Here is a 15,335-nt window from a genome sequence, read left to right as displayed (position 1 = left end):
TATAACAGGTTCTGAACGAACTTTCAAAATGACAATACAACTTGTACTTGAGGAAAAAGTAAGGTGAAAGTTCAAATGACTTTCCTTGTGATGTTGTGTTGTATGATTCTATAAATAGCATCTTTAAATCCTCCTTACCTCTCCTGGTGGAATTCCAACACAGAGTCTGTCCACTGCAGGGTTCCTTTTCATCCTGTAAATCTGTAACAGAAGCATGTATATTAATGTGGCACAACACATCACACAAAAGCAGCAATAGGGAGTTAGCCCAGTGTTACTTCACTCATCAAAATTACTTTTTAGAACTCACCTTTGTCAGGCTTTTCAGTTCCAGGATGTCATTTTGACATCCACCACTCAGGACCCTCTGCCTTTCCTTGGCCACATCCTCGTCTTCATCAGTTAGAACTGGAAGTTTTACAGATGTGGGCCTGAACAGAGGACATAAGTATACATTAACCTTCTCGTGTGTGCATTAATACCATGCTCAACAAAGTATGTCAGTCATTTTTTTAATTGAATAGGAATATTGAAAAAAATGTTCTTCATGTCCTGTTACTTTTGGCTGCTCACATTTGTGCATCGAAAAAGTCTCTAAACGTAGAACAAATGCTTTTAGATATTCTGGTGTTGAATGGTTTCTATTTTCCAACAAAACAGTCCACACTTGAACATTAATTTACCAGGTGCAAGGTATTGTATAATAAGGCACTACATGAATTCAGAGATTAATATGCTACAACATTAGAGTAACTCAGATCCAAAAAGTTAATTAACAATAAAAGTAACTATTCCTACTTTAATGTAATAGCTTATTGAGCAGCTCTGAAAGAGGCAATACTGTGCTGTGTCTTTGTAACATATGAAGAATTACACTGAACTTTACAGCACAGACACAAATTATTTGACCCAATGTTGGTGTTTATGCTTTATACATGCCTCTTCCCACCTTTCTTTGATGAACGCTATTACATTCAATATCTTTACCTTGGTTTTATAAAGAATCTGTACTGAATCAGAACAGTGATGAAAAAGAAAACCACTCCTTCCACAGCCATAGCAAACAGGTTCCTTCCTACTAGATCCCAGGAAAGCGGGGAGACAAAACGATTCTCGCCTACAGGAAGAGAGAGAGAGAGACCCCATGAAGTGCACTCCAAAACCATGACAATGCATACTTTCACTTTCTGTAGCTTAGTTTACTTAGGCCACACCCTCTCTTAATCAGTCGAACACAACGAACAGATGCACATAATTACATTACATTACATTACAGCGTGGAAACAGGCCCTTCGGCCTAACAAGTCCACACCAACCCGCCGAAGCGCAACCCACCCATGCCCCTGCATTTACCCCTTACCTAACACTACGGGCAATTTAGCATGGCCAATTCACCTGACCTGCACATCTTTGGACTGTGGGAGGAAACCGGAGCACCCGGAGGAAACCCACGCAGACACGGGGAGAACGTGCAAACTCCACACAGTCAGTCGCCTGAGGCGGGAATTGAACCCGGGTCTCAGGTGCTGTGAGGCAGCAGTGCTAACCACTGTGCCACCGTGCCGCCCACAATCAAGCACTAAACAAATAAACACGACAGTGGAAGCAAATCATACTAAGGCAAAAGCCTCTCCTGGTTCAGTGGGCCATCCAACACAAATCAGAGAAAAATAAGGAAAGAAGGTAGGGCGACACCCCCTCACTACAACTACTTCATTTTAATGGGAATTCTTGGATTGTGCTTGCTAGAAGTGTACATTCTCACTCTACAAATACAGGGAACCTTGGATCTGATGTGAATTGGGAAGCCTCAGCAACATGCAAAGAATGGTGGAAATCCAGTGTAATAAGACATTGCCCTTTTTTCTCTTCGTGACACCAATGTAATGCCAATTTACCGAGTGCAGCGAAAAGCTAAATCTCTTCAAACTCTTAGTACATCTCATCAGTTCTCAGCAGTTCAAAAAAAAAAGTTATTCTGAATTTCAGTCACTACAGATCTCAAAAGAATACTCCCTGTTGAGGTTTGGGTGAAAGCTTGTCAGAGTCATTGATGGTATGACCAAAGTGCAGATGTTTTGCTTTCTGCTTTGGTTTAGGTCGCACACGCACAAATCCTACCCAAAACTAAACAGCTGGGCTTGACAGATCTTAAACTCACAACTTGTGATCCACGAATTAGAGCCAAATTAAATATCAAGTTTACAACATTTCCTACTGCAATAAGGTTAATTGGGTACCATTTACTCTAGTTCACATCACTTTAGATGAATGTTGCATTCTGTAACATAAACAATCTGGTCTTCAATACTAGACCAAAACTGAAAATGGGTACATTAGTGCAAAGACAACAACGCAAAGATTTTCTCAAAATGAAATGGACTTGGAATTCAGAAGACAAGCCAATAATTATTACACACCAAATCGTTCTAAGGCATCTGCCATGGCCTGATTTTTCACCATGTCAATCAACCCACGGCCCAAACAGAAGTGGGGAAAGATGAGGAACACAGATTTCAGGACTTCGTTAATGCTATTCAGTTTCTGCAATAAAACAAGAAAGAACTGGTTTACAGATTTGAAGAAATGCTGAACAAAAGTTTGATTTCAGTGTCAGTAATTATCATTGCCACATTAGTTTGCTATGCCAGAACATAGCAACATGGGAACAGAAAGAGGTCAGCCTGCTCTTTAAGAGTATTTTGTCTTTCAGTAAGGTCATGGCTGATCTGTGATCTAACTGTGTATTTATTCCTCCCATATCCTTTAAAACCTTTAGGTAATAAAAGTCCATCTATCTCAAATTTAAATCTAAAATTATGTCATATCAACTTTGATTTGTGCAAGTAATTCCAAACTTGTGTCACTTGTTCTATGTAGATATGTTTCCTAATTTCACTCCTGAAAACCTCTGACTATTTTTTGACTGTGATCTCTAATCATAAATGTCCCACTTCACAGAAACTGATTTTCTATCTCCTTGTCAGTTCTTTGTAATATACTAAACCTTTGACTAAGTCACTCCTTAATATTTGAAATCACAGGAAATACAATACCAGATTGTTTAATCCCTCAGAGTATAACCTCTGGACTCTAAGTATCATTGTAATAAATCGACACTGTACTTCCTCAAAGCCAGTGTCTCAGAAATTTCAACTGAAGGACTTTTTCCTACAGACAGACAAAACCATCATACACTTATCAGATCTCCTTAAACGCAAAGCAATGTTTCAGTCAATCAGATTCAAAGCAATGATCTTGAATTGTTAGGAAATTACTGGAATTGAAAGAGTGACACTTGTAACTTTCAGATTGAACAGCAACAGAATCAAACAGCACTTGCTTGTATCCAATGTGTGTATGACCATGGACTAGTTTTTGTTCAATGAAAAATACCAGGCTCAAATACAAGCTTTAGACTGCCATCTGTATGGTTCTATCCATAACTGCTGCTCTTGGAGGTGAAAAGTTAGAAAGTTCAACAGCATAACGGTTATCACTCTGGACTTTGAATCCAGTGATCCCGAGTTTGTTTTGTCCCGGTTGTTATTACATTTGTTAAATTTAAGACGGCTGAGTGGAAGACACCTACAGGTGAATTGGAACTGCAGCACTTTTTGGCAGAGGAGACATAATGGGCTGAATGGCTTACTTCTACTTCTACATCCTATGATATTATGAAGTGGACTTGGCCACCTCTGACCTTGACTACTCCCTCCTGCAGTCTTCACAACCACTGCCACAAACCGCAACAGACTAATTTCAATATTGCTCCCTCAATAATCTGTTAAACCAACTACAAGCTCCACAGATTTTGAATAGAGAATTATCTTATGAATTTCTACCCTATTTCTTTTAAGGAAATAAGATTGTCTCAGAGGGTATTGGATCTGTGGATATTTTTCCACACAGGGCTGCATGGGCTGGATTGTTAAACATGTTCAAGGCTGAGATAGATATTTTTAATCAGTCAGAGAACAAGGCAGGAAAGTGAAGTCATAGAGTACAGCGAGGAAATAGACCCTTTGGCCCAACCAGTCCATGCCAACCATAATCCCAAAATAACCTAGTCCCACCTATCTGCGGTTGGTCCATATTCCTCCAAACATTTCTTATTCATGTTCTTACCTAAATGCCTTTTAAATGTTGTAGCTGTACCTAACCCCACCACTTCCTCTCAAAATTCATTCCGCACATGAATCATACTGTGTTCAAAACGTTGGCCCTCATATCCTTTTTAAATCTTTCTCCTCTCACCTTAGAAGTATGCCCCCTAGTCTTACAATGCCCTACCCTTAATGATGATCATATTATTTTGATCAAAATGAAAGGTGTAGCAGGCTCAATAGACCAATTGGCCTACTTCTACTCCTATGTCATGTAGTCTTCTCAATACACATGCAACAGACCTCAGTAATAATACATTATCACACCTATAAAGTGCTAATGTATTATATTACCCTCGATACATGCAACACTTGTTCATGCCATTTCTCATTCAGGATAGAATTGACATTACATCCACAAATTCTCAAATGGCAATTTATCTAATTGTACTTAGCCAAATCTGACATCAGTTTTTTCAATCGTTAAATTGCACATGACTGTCAATGCTTATATTTTCTCTGATCATCTCAAGCAACTCTCTTCTTAAGAGTAAGCATTCAGGCAGCATCTTGGCAAGGTCCCATTTTGTAATTGATTCACAGCTCGATTTTATGAACTTACATTGTTGCTAAACAGCTCCAATACGAAAGTTGCCACACTGCCATTAATACCAATGAACAAATTAACGCTGGTTAGTATCACATAGGCAGTGCTGGGGATCCTGAACACAAATGATGCTGGGTACATCAAAGGTGTGATGGACCATCTGGAAGGAGAAAGAGGCTTTAGTTACAAGCACAGTAGTTACATGATCAATAAAGTGAACCATATCATCTTGGCTTTACTAATTCCTCAGGTGGTGGGTTCAATCCTCTATCCAAAGACTCAAACACAAAACCTAGGATATGTTGAGGAAAGCACATGATTGCAGTCATCCTTGTTCAAGTGGATGCAAAAGATCTCACAGTATAATTAGAAGAAGAGCAGTGAGTTCTTTGGTTTCCAGACCAACATTTATTTCTTTTAATTCTGTTTCTGGGTTTTACTGTGGACAAGGTGGTTCCCCCATTTGGCTGCATTGCAATAAATTCTATGCTATGATTCAAGCTGAGAACCTGAGTGGTGCTGTATTTGTGTTCATTTCCATCAAATAGCACTGGGAACTACTTACTGCTGTCTGAAAGTTAGACATAACCTCGATGGCTGATGAAACATTGAAGAAGCAGCAACTTTTTAAATTTATAAATATTTATGATTTCCCCTGATTACATGTCCTATGTTGTCATTGTTCCTATTACCGAATTTGAAATCCAAGAGATAGCATGCAGAGAATAGAGTTTGTCAGCAAAGGGCTGAAATGGAGCTGTGAAATCCCTACACAGCAGCTGTCACAAAAATGGTGATGAGATGAAGCAAAGCGGTGTTCCTTGGGGATAGTTTTATATATACATTAATGATCTGGCTGTGGTGCTTTGCTCAGAGGTGTTTTTCCATACTCAGTTCAGACATAACTCCCAGAGAAACAGTAGCACCAATGGAATCTATTGGACCTGCTGGATCCTGGTGCTAATGGAGTATAAGCTCAATGTCCTTCTCCAAACAGATCAACCACTGAGATTGACCAATAAAGAGAAGTGTCACTTTGAAGCTTTACAGCCATTTTGTTCCATCCTGCCAATAGAAAAGCACTACAGACAAGCACAATAACAAACAAAGTATGGACTTACCCATAGAGGAAGAGAAGCAGAGCCAGCACGGGCAGATTCGAGGAAGACACATATGATTTTTGTTGGAAACAGATAAATATAATAATGACCAGAGTGGCAGGAACCACATAGTTGCACTGTAAGGAAACAAAATAAAATTGAGGTCTACTCTCAACTATCAGCAAAGTAATGGAAGAAGTCAGCAACAGTACTGTCAAATGACACACAGCGGTTTGGATTTCGTCAGACCACTGGTCTCCTAACTTCATTATAGCCTTGGTCTAAACATGGACTAAAGAGCTAAATTCACAAGGGAACATGAGTGTGACCGTCCTATTATGGGACAGTATTTGACTATGTCATCAAAAATCCTCTGCAAAATTAAAGTTGAGAATCGGGGAAAGCTCTGAGTTGGCTGGATTCATACTTGGCACAAAGGGAGCTAGGCAAAAGTGAGGACTGCAGATGCTAGAGATCAGAGTCAAGATTAGAGTGGTGCAGGAAAAGCTAAGCAGGTCAGGCAGCATTCGAGGAACAGAAAATCGACATTTCGGGCAGGAGCCCTTCATCAGGAATGAGGCTAGTTGTGCTTGGTAAAGGCTAATCATCTTAGTGCCAGGACATCTCTGCAGGAGGTGTCTACTGCCATATAAAAACACTACAAGAAATCATCTGAAACTTTGGGCTGGGGACTTGTTGGAGTAACATTCCTGTACTGAATCAATCTCCTCTTGAGAAGATGACAACAAGTAGGCCCAAGATCAACAATCTCAATTACACCTCTGAGCCATGGCACAGTCAAATCTAATTTATCTCAGATATTGTTGAAGGATGCAGAGTCTGTGACACTCAGCTCAGAATCACCTCAACTTCTTTATAAATGTCCAATTGAAAATGCTCTGAAAGCCAGAAATGAATCCAGAAATGAAGAATAATAGCTCCCAAGAACCTCAAAATGCTTCAAATTTAGGAGAAAGAATTCCTTTCACCAGTACATGTGCTAAACTGTATATTTACTCTGCTAATCAAAATATAAACTTTTTCCAAAATAACATGGTCAGCACTTGCTGAAAACTTCAAAAGTGGAAAATATTCACAAGTGTGTTGTCTTAGTTCCTGATCTAACATAGTAGTCTGTAGATTGTGATTCGACGTTACTTGATTCCCAACACTAGAGGACACCAGTGTGCTGTAGAAATGTGTCAGCACAGCAGTAAGCACTGCAGAGGCATGAAGCAAAATGCAAAAGACAGTGTTAACCTGAGGGCAATTGGCACTTGAACTAGAGGGGTTGCAAGACAAAGGTTTGGTTGGTGGCTTTCCCTTACTTCTGAAATGTTTAAGCTGCTTTCACCAAGCATGGGAAAATAAATCATAGTTCATTCATCAGGATAGATAATATATGCTACCTGAGTACCACAATATTTCAATTAGTGGATTAACTATTCATATCCATAATACGAATGAGAATAATTTTATTCATTGAGATGCCTGTACGAAACAAGCTGCCACAGCAAGTGCTGGAGACTGGTACAATTACAATATTTAAAAGGCATCTGGATGGGTACATGGATAGGAAAGATTTAGAACAATATAAGCCAAATACTGGCAAATGGGACTAGATTAATTTAGGATATCTGGTCGACAAGAATTGGACCAAAGGGTCTGTTTCCATATTGTGCAACTATGACAGCCTGTATGACTATATTTCTACAGAACATTAACTTCTTTGTGTCTATTCATTCATGGGATGAGGACTGCGCTGACTGGGCCTGCATTTATTGCCCATCCCTAAGTTCCCAGAAGGCAAACGTGAATCAACTACGTTACTGAGGGTTTGGAGTCACACGTATGCCAGATCAATAAGGATGGCAGCTTTCCTTCCCTCAAAACCCATTAGTACACCAGATGTGTTTTTTCTGACAATCAGCAATGTTTTCCTGTCCATCATTAAACTCTTAATTCCAGATTTTTCCAAAAATTAAATTGGAATTCTGCCATCTGACATGGCAAAATTCAAACACAGATCCCCAGAACATTATGAAAACAGAAATTGCTGATGAAACCTAGCAGGTCTGACAGCATGTGGGCAGAAAGCAGTTAATGTTTTGAGTCTGGTGACTCTTCATCAGAACATTACCTAGGTCTCTGGAGTAACTGTCTAGTGATATACCACTAGGCCATCATCTCCCAGGGAAGCGACAATTATAATGTGGGCACAAGACATTCACCGGCACTGTATCCTCACAGAATCATACAGTGCAAAATCAGACCACTCAGCCAATCATGCCGGAACTAACCCATTGTAATAATGTAACTCATAGTATCTGATGAGCAGAAAGAGTGGCCCCTCTGCTCCTGCAAGGTTTCTCTTTTCAAGTATATGCCCGATTGCAGCTGCACTACATTTTTTGGTCAGAAATATTTAAAAGTGTTTTATGAGCACGCTCCCTACTCACCATGTCCCACACATAGTTAGCTAGCCAGTAGATGGCTGGTTTCACTCCGCTGATGAACTGCATATGCTTGGCTTTGGTGACCCGCTCCTGAATCAGGAAAACAACAAAACTTGCCGGCACGAAGGACATGGCAAAGATCACACAGATAGAAACGAGAACATCCACGGAAGTGGTCATCCTGTAATACACAACCAGAATGGTCAAATCAGATGATCAAATGGTTCTGTTCAAGGAGTAGAGAGCATTGCCTGAGTCTGTTGGAGTGGGACAGCAGGGTTGGTCTGGATGGCTGGACATCCTGTCCCAACCATCGAAAAGAGGGGCAGGAAACATGCCTGATGTGGACAGACCTGCAGCCGTGCCTACCATAACAAGCTGGAGGTGGGATTTTCGCCTACCTCAGCATTGCTCACTAAGCTGATTGACTAGTGGCTCTGTTGTCCCAGCAAAGGGAATTGTGACCACAGTCATGACTGTAGACTGGACTAGATTCTAAACGTGAAGGATTCAAGGTAAAAAAAATAAATCTGGGTGTCTGACAGCCAGAGGCAGCAAGTGTGAGGTCCCAAGCCCGTGGAAGGGTGCTGGGGAGTTTGGTGAGGTTAGGAGCTTGGTAAGCAGGTGTGCCTTTCAAAGGCAAGGGGAATTGGAGTGGAAATCTGGAGAGCGCAGTTCTTGTGGGAGACCTCCATAAGGAGAGGGTGCCAGTGTCTAAGTTGCCACAGCCTCCCCTTTTGTTCCTGAGGCCTGAGCACATCAACAGTACATGGCCTCACCTTCATCCCCAATCCCAGCTCACCAGCCTCCAAACTGCAACCAGAGAAAAATCAGCTCTTAAGTCACCATGTATTAGGATTGGAAAGGTTCAACTGGTGGGCTTTATGCTGCAAACTTGCCAGCAACAGCCTGTAAAACTCTGCTCACAGTTATAATGCAGTTCATAGTACCTCACAACTGATGAGTGGAAAGAGTGGTTCCTCTGCTCCATTTTAACGCTTAACTCTGTAACTGTTCATACTCTGTGGTATTGAGATTCCACTACTTAATTAGGAATGTCAGCAAACGTTCCTGCCTAATTTGAAAGGCACACCTCATCTTGATAAATAGCCAGTGTAATATACAATTAAAGGTCAGCACTGTGGGACACATTATGTCCCCCAGCCATGACAACTTCGACAAATATTTAATCAAAGATTTTAACAACTTTCAAACACAAAACTCACTATCCGTGAGTCCTTGCAAACAATGACACTGCTTTATTATTCTCGTGGCTTCAAGTCTATCATTTTGTTTTGGATTTGATTTCCATCTTTCAGTAAATTCTATCCTCACAAAGCAGACAGAAACCCATGCAGACTGGGTTCCCAAGGGTATCTGCACAAATTCTATTGAATGCAGATGGCATGGGCAGATATCTCATTTTACCCCACTGTTGGATCACAGATTCTACAGATTCAACTGGGATTCATTTCACTGTGTTGCAGCCAGCAGGAAAATAGACCAGTTTGAGCAGAATCTGCAGAGAGGGAGTTGGACGGCCCAGCAGGATCGCTTATTATTGTTTTGCCACTGAACTGGGAATGGGTCTGGCACTTGAAATTGTCAGCAATATTTCCTCTCATTGCCAGCTCTAAGATCTTGCTTGAACTGCATTTCAGAAGTTGCAATCCAGCTCCATCAACCCGCAAGGTCCCATGGTTCGAACCAACCATCAATTTAGAAAGGGTCAAAATCTTCCTGCTGAGCAGCAGTGTGGACCAACCATCATCATGTAACTGCAATGGTTCAAGGAGGCAGCGGGGATGGGAATTGAGTGTTGCTGTCTGACAATGCCCACAATGGATAAAAACAAATGCACATCATTGGAAATCACATGGAGTTTTTATTGAAAGCAAATGAATAGCACATCTTAAAATTAATTGTTGCTCAAGAAAAAGTGAAAGAAATCATTGCAATTTTTTATTTGTAGGTTGTAATGTATCATAAAATAATTTACGGTGAGGGACACACAAAGTTGATACTTACAGAGCCACCTCAGAGATCTGCTCTTTGGTCAGATTGAGGGGATGATTGATGGCGGTGATTCCGTATGCACTGGGATCTTCACCTTCCCCTAACCGAGTACGGAGAATAGCATTGTTCATGACATTCAGGAAGGCTCCAATGGCATGCCAACCTTTGTTGTTAAACCAAATCTAAATTACAAAACCAAGTGTCAGTGTGAAACATTACCATTAATGACATGGATTTGCTATAAATGCAATATAAGTGGACCCTTTACTTTGGATTTTACAATGCTCGAAACTCAGAGTCCTAAAAGTTTAAGACTTACCTTTACATTATCTTTCGTGTCTAATCCTGACATAAATTTCAAGAGCCGGCTCATAAAGCGGTCAGAAGCACTACCCTGGAAGATGAAAAGTTTGCTTATCAGTGGGAGACAGACGTAAATGGCTGCTCATATCCAGAGTGACACATTAGAGACAATGCAAACGTCATGTAACCATATCAGTAACAGCAGCTCTGAGCAAAACTATTTACAATAGAGATTTGAATGGCATTAAGGATCCCAGATGCAAAAGCTGATCAGCATCTGGTTCTGAAAATACTCCTGTTTCTATAACTAAGTATTTGATAAGGTTTATCATCCAATAACCTTCCCTTTTTATTTTTAACACTTCTGGTAATAACAGTTTAGCCACAGGAGGTAGCATTGACACAATCACATCTTTTTAATTCCCCAATTGTATAAATTTAGTGGCGTTGTACTATGCATTTGCCATATATCTTTTCTTGATTTCACTTGTTAATAGCACATTGGTGTCACTAACAGTGCTTGATTTAATGCCCATCCTTAATTACACTTGAATGATGGTGAGTCATTTTCTTAAACCACGACAATCCTGTGATATACTAAACAACAGAGTTCCAGGAATTCAATACAGTGATAGTAAAAGAATGGTGATGTAGTTCGAAGTGAACATGATTTGCAACTTGGAGGGAAAGTTGCAGGTAGTGGTGTTCCATCTGTAGCTTTTCTCCTACTGGGTAGTAGAGGTTGTCAGTTAGAAAAATGCTCTTGCAGGAAACATGTCTAGGGGCAGTGATATTTTGATGTTAAACAAAGTAAGCCAAGCAGTTATTTTTAATTTAATTCAGAATTGGTGCATCAATCATAAAGTTGAAATTTTGACCATCCTTTGATGTCTTGAGATGGGAGTGTTGAGCATTCTTGAACTTTTTCAAATGACAGTCTGCTGAAATGAACTAGGAGAAAGTGAGGACTGCAGATGCTGGAGATCAGAGCTTAAAATTGTGTTGCTGGAAAGCGCAGCAGGTCAGGCAGCATCAAAGGAGAAGGAGAATCGACGTTTCGGGCATTGGCAAAGACCAATTGTCGTTGCCCAACCCTCATTTCCCTGAGATGTGATGCAAAGGATAGCTTACTTGGCCATTTCAGCAGACTGATGCTGCCTGACCTGCTGCGCTTTTCTAGCAACACATTTTAAAGTCTGCTGAAATGGCCAAGTAAGCTATCCTTTGCATCACATCTCAGGGAAATGAGGGTTGGGCAACGACAATTGGTCTTGCCAATGATGCCTACAGCCCAAGAATGAATAGAAGTGTTGCATTTGGCCCACGTAGTTTGTGCAATTGAGGTGAACTGTACAACAGTAATAGGGATGCCACACACTTCAGCTCTCCTCTCTGTTCCTAACCAAGAGTCTGTAGCGTGGAAAGAGGCAGAGAGAGAGATGATGCTACAGTGACTTTGAGCTGGGGTGGGGAGAAACTCAGATAGTATCTGATATCCTTTCGATTTTCTAAAGGACTTTCCAGGAACTAAGGTAGCCTAGATGTATGTTTCAAAGGACTAAAAACCAGGTAAAATTTACCTCAGAATTACATTAATGTTTGTAAAACTGGATTATGCTGATCAAACACTTTTGATTTGCTGTTTATTTTTATCCAAACTGTACAAAACTATATCACAAAACTCAAACTTCCAGTGCTGACCTGTGTCAATGCAAGTGCCTTTTTTAAATGGAGTATGGCTTGAGTGACTTCTTCCTGTGGTGGAAGCAACGGAGAGCTTTCTCCCCCAAGTGAAAATCCTCCATACCTAGAGAACAAGAAAAAAAAAATCACTGACTGGTTCTTTTCTTGTAATTACAGAAATGATTTTGTTATAAAAGGCTATAGGATCACCATGCTACATGGCACACTATGATTTTGAAGTGTCATTAGCTGACACTCTGGGGAGACATTAATATAGTGGTAATCTCACTGGATTAAAAGTCCTGAAACTCTGGGGACCTGGGCTCAAATCTCACCACATCAGCTGGTGACTTTTAATTACCGCCTTAAACATTCAACAGCAGTTGGAAATGGAGAACAATTCCTGACCTTACCAATGCTGTCCACATCCCATGAAAGGATCAAAAACAAACTTTCCCAATAACCTTGTACTCAGGTAATTCTGATGGTAGCGCAGAGTAGTTTCACCCAATCCTCTGTTAGCACCATTTATTTTAATTTTATTGACTGAGGCTTTCATTATTTCTGAATTTCAACTACTCAAATCTAAATTATTGCTTTTTTATCTGAAGTATTTCATAAAACATTTTACAGGAGTGATGCATCAGATCTGCACATTTTGATATAACTGTTCTTGCACTGAATTGAGAATTATAATACTTAAGTACTTTCACGGACATCCTGTCTGATGGCTTTTTGCGCAGCCTGGTTTTATGAGGATTAAAGTCAAGGCACACAAGAACACATTCATGTTAGTTTAATTATGAACCAACCATGTGGGATGGTAAAAGTATAAATTGATTTAATCATACAAAATTAAAGCTAGGACACACAGTAGATCAGTGTGTAAGATTCACATTCAGTATTTTGTAATCACAGCTGCCTTTCATCTGCACAGTGTGAGCATCTGTACAATACTATTGCTCTTTGATTGGTTTTAACTCACAAAAAGAAGTGGACCCTCCTCCCTCACAGAATGAAACACTGACCTCATCCATCCTGGGTGTGGTGGCAGTCTTTTCATCTCCATTGCACACTTGTTATTTGGATCATGATGGATGGAAACAGCAGTTGTGATTGTTACAGGGTGAATCACAGACTGAGCTTTTCAGTCTAGGTGACCACTCTACTCCCCCAACACCACTCTCTCCCTTCATCGTCCCTTCTTCATTGCCCTCAATATCAACTTTACCACCAAACCCATTTATTTAACTGGTTGTCTCCACACTTTACTCTCTGAGCCCCCCTGAGCACGATGATATCGAGTCATCCTGCCTAATATAGTTGTGCACAGTCCTGCCATTGATGGTCAATTGATGGGCGGCACGGTGGCACAGTGGTTAGCACTGCTGCCTCACAGCGCCAGAGACCCGGGTTCAATTCCCGACTCAGGCGACTGACTGTGTGGAGTTTGCACATTCTCCCCGTGTCCGCGTGGGTTTCCTCCGGGTGCTCCGGTTTCCTCCCACAGTCCAAAGATCTGCAGGTCAGGTGAATTGGCCATGCTAAATTACCTGTAGTGTTAGGTGTAGGGGAATGGGGGGGTTGCGCTTCGGCAGGTCGGTGTGGACTTGTTGGGCCGAAGGGCCTGATTCCACACTAAGTAATCTAATCTAAAGATTATTCTGTAAATTTTGAAAAGACTACCAGTCGAGAAGCAGAACAATGTTAACAACTTATTAACGTACCTGAATTCATTCACCCACATTTTGTTCTTTAAACTGTTGAAATAAACCAAAAAACAGAGCTGAAACATTTGACAGATGAAGTCAAACATAAATTAAATGAGTAATGCTCCCGACTGGAAACCCAGTTCCGTTTTCTTTATGCTTTATCTTGTGTAACTCTTTCCAATTATATTATGCACGTGACAATAATCCAATCTTGAATGATTTTCAGATTACCTTCTCCCAATGATTTGAGCATAGGTTTTCACAAGGTAATCGGACACATTTCTGCCGGACAGGTTCTGGAGGATGTCTGTGGAATTCAGTTTAATCTATAAAGGAGGAAGAAAAATTAGTTATCTTTCCAAAAATGCAGACTCTATACCTTTCCTTTTTAGATTGTTGCATTTTATTTTAAATATAACCAAAGCCTCGATGCCAACATTAAAACCATTTGTTAAGATGGTGGTGTAGTGGTAATGTTAATGAAATAAACATCCAGAGTCCTAGGATTTACGTACTATAGACATGAACTCAAATCCCACCATGCAACGTAAAGCTGGCGGAATTGGAATTAGAATGTTTCAGTAATGGTGACCATCAGACCATTGTCGGTTGTCTCAAAAGCCTCATATGGTTCACAGTTGTCCTTCAAAGAAGGAAATCTCTGTCCTTACTTGACCCTGCCTAGATGTCTCTTCAGAGCCATTACAATGAGGATGACACTGAATGGCTCTTTGAAATGGTCTATCAAGCCAGTATATTCAAGGACAATCAGGAATGGGCAACAAATGCTTGTCTTGTAAGTGATGCCCATATCCCAAGAATGAATGAAAACCAAAAATGTACAAAAACAAAGTCTAGCATTTATATAGCACCTTTCTCAACCAGTGGAGATGTTTCACAGCGACTAAAATCTTTTTAAAAAATATAGTCACTGATGTGCATGGAATGGCTTTATGCACAGCAAGCCCCTACAAACAGTAATGTAGTAAGGACCAGATAATCTGTTTCCTTGATGTGAGAGATATTGATTTAGGGAGAAATATTGTCCACATCACTATGGGATAATTCCATTGTTCTTCTTTGAAATAGTGCCATGAGATGTTTTACGTTAATCTGGGATAGCAATCCGGCCTCAGGTTAACATTTCATTCAATAGACAGCATTACTAACAGTACTGTAATTTTTATCCATCCTTGTCGACTGGAATTACGTAAAAACAACATATAGGTGAATATTCACATTGGTATAAATCACAGGTATGACGTTTGCATGAGCACATCAGTGCATCAGATGTTTTGGCTGTTATGGACCAGACCAAACCCTCTCAAAATATATCAAGAAGAGAGCTTAGA

At 40.4% G+C, this 15,335-nt stretch overlaps 1 protein-coding gene across 2 annotated transcripts in view; it reads right to left on the bottom strand.

Moving 5' to 3' along the window:
* LOC122562589 (phospholipid-transporting ATPase ABCA1-like) overlaps nucleotides 1-15,335 on the bottom strand; it is a 115,951-nt gene that overhangs the window by 15,499 nt on the left and 85,117 nt on the right. For both annotated transcript variants that reach the window (XM_043715556.1, XM_043715567.1), the window contains 12 exons: nucleotides 14,215-14,309; nucleotides 13,999-14,031; nucleotides 12,290-12,395; nucleotides 10,605-10,679; nucleotides 10,298-10,467; nucleotides 8,273-8,450; nucleotides 5,835-5,950; nucleotides 4,729-4,873; nucleotides 2,421-2,544; nucleotides 988-1,117; nucleotides 311-431; nucleotides 139-201 (listed from right to left, as the gene is read on the bottom strand). In XM_043715556.1, the coding sequence (XP_043571491.1) occupies nucleotides 139-201; nucleotides 311-431; nucleotides 988-1,117; nucleotides 2,421-2,544; nucleotides 4,729-4,873; nucleotides 5,835-5,950; nucleotides 8,273-8,450; nucleotides 10,298-10,467; nucleotides 10,605-10,679; nucleotides 12,290-12,395; nucleotides 13,999-14,031; nucleotides 14,215-14,309 (1,356 nt within the window). The remainder of the gene's footprint in view (nucleotides 1-138; nucleotides 202-310; nucleotides 432-987; nucleotides 1,118-2,420; nucleotides 2,545-4,728; nucleotides 4,874-5,834; nucleotides 5,951-8,272; nucleotides 8,451-10,297; nucleotides 10,468-10,604; nucleotides 10,680-12,289; nucleotides 12,396-13,998; nucleotides 14,032-14,214; nucleotides 14,310-15,335) is intronic.

Source organism: Chiloscyllium plagiosum, chromosome 2 (genome assembly GCF_004010195.1).
Source record: "Chiloscyllium plagiosum isolate BGI_BamShark_2017 chromosome 2, ASM401019v2, whole genome shotgun sequence".
NCBI lineage: Eukaryota > Metazoa > Chordata > Chondrichthyes > Orectolobiformes > Hemiscylliidae > Chiloscyllium > Chiloscyllium plagiosum.
This window is presented reverse-complemented; position numbering and strand designations above follow the sequence as displayed.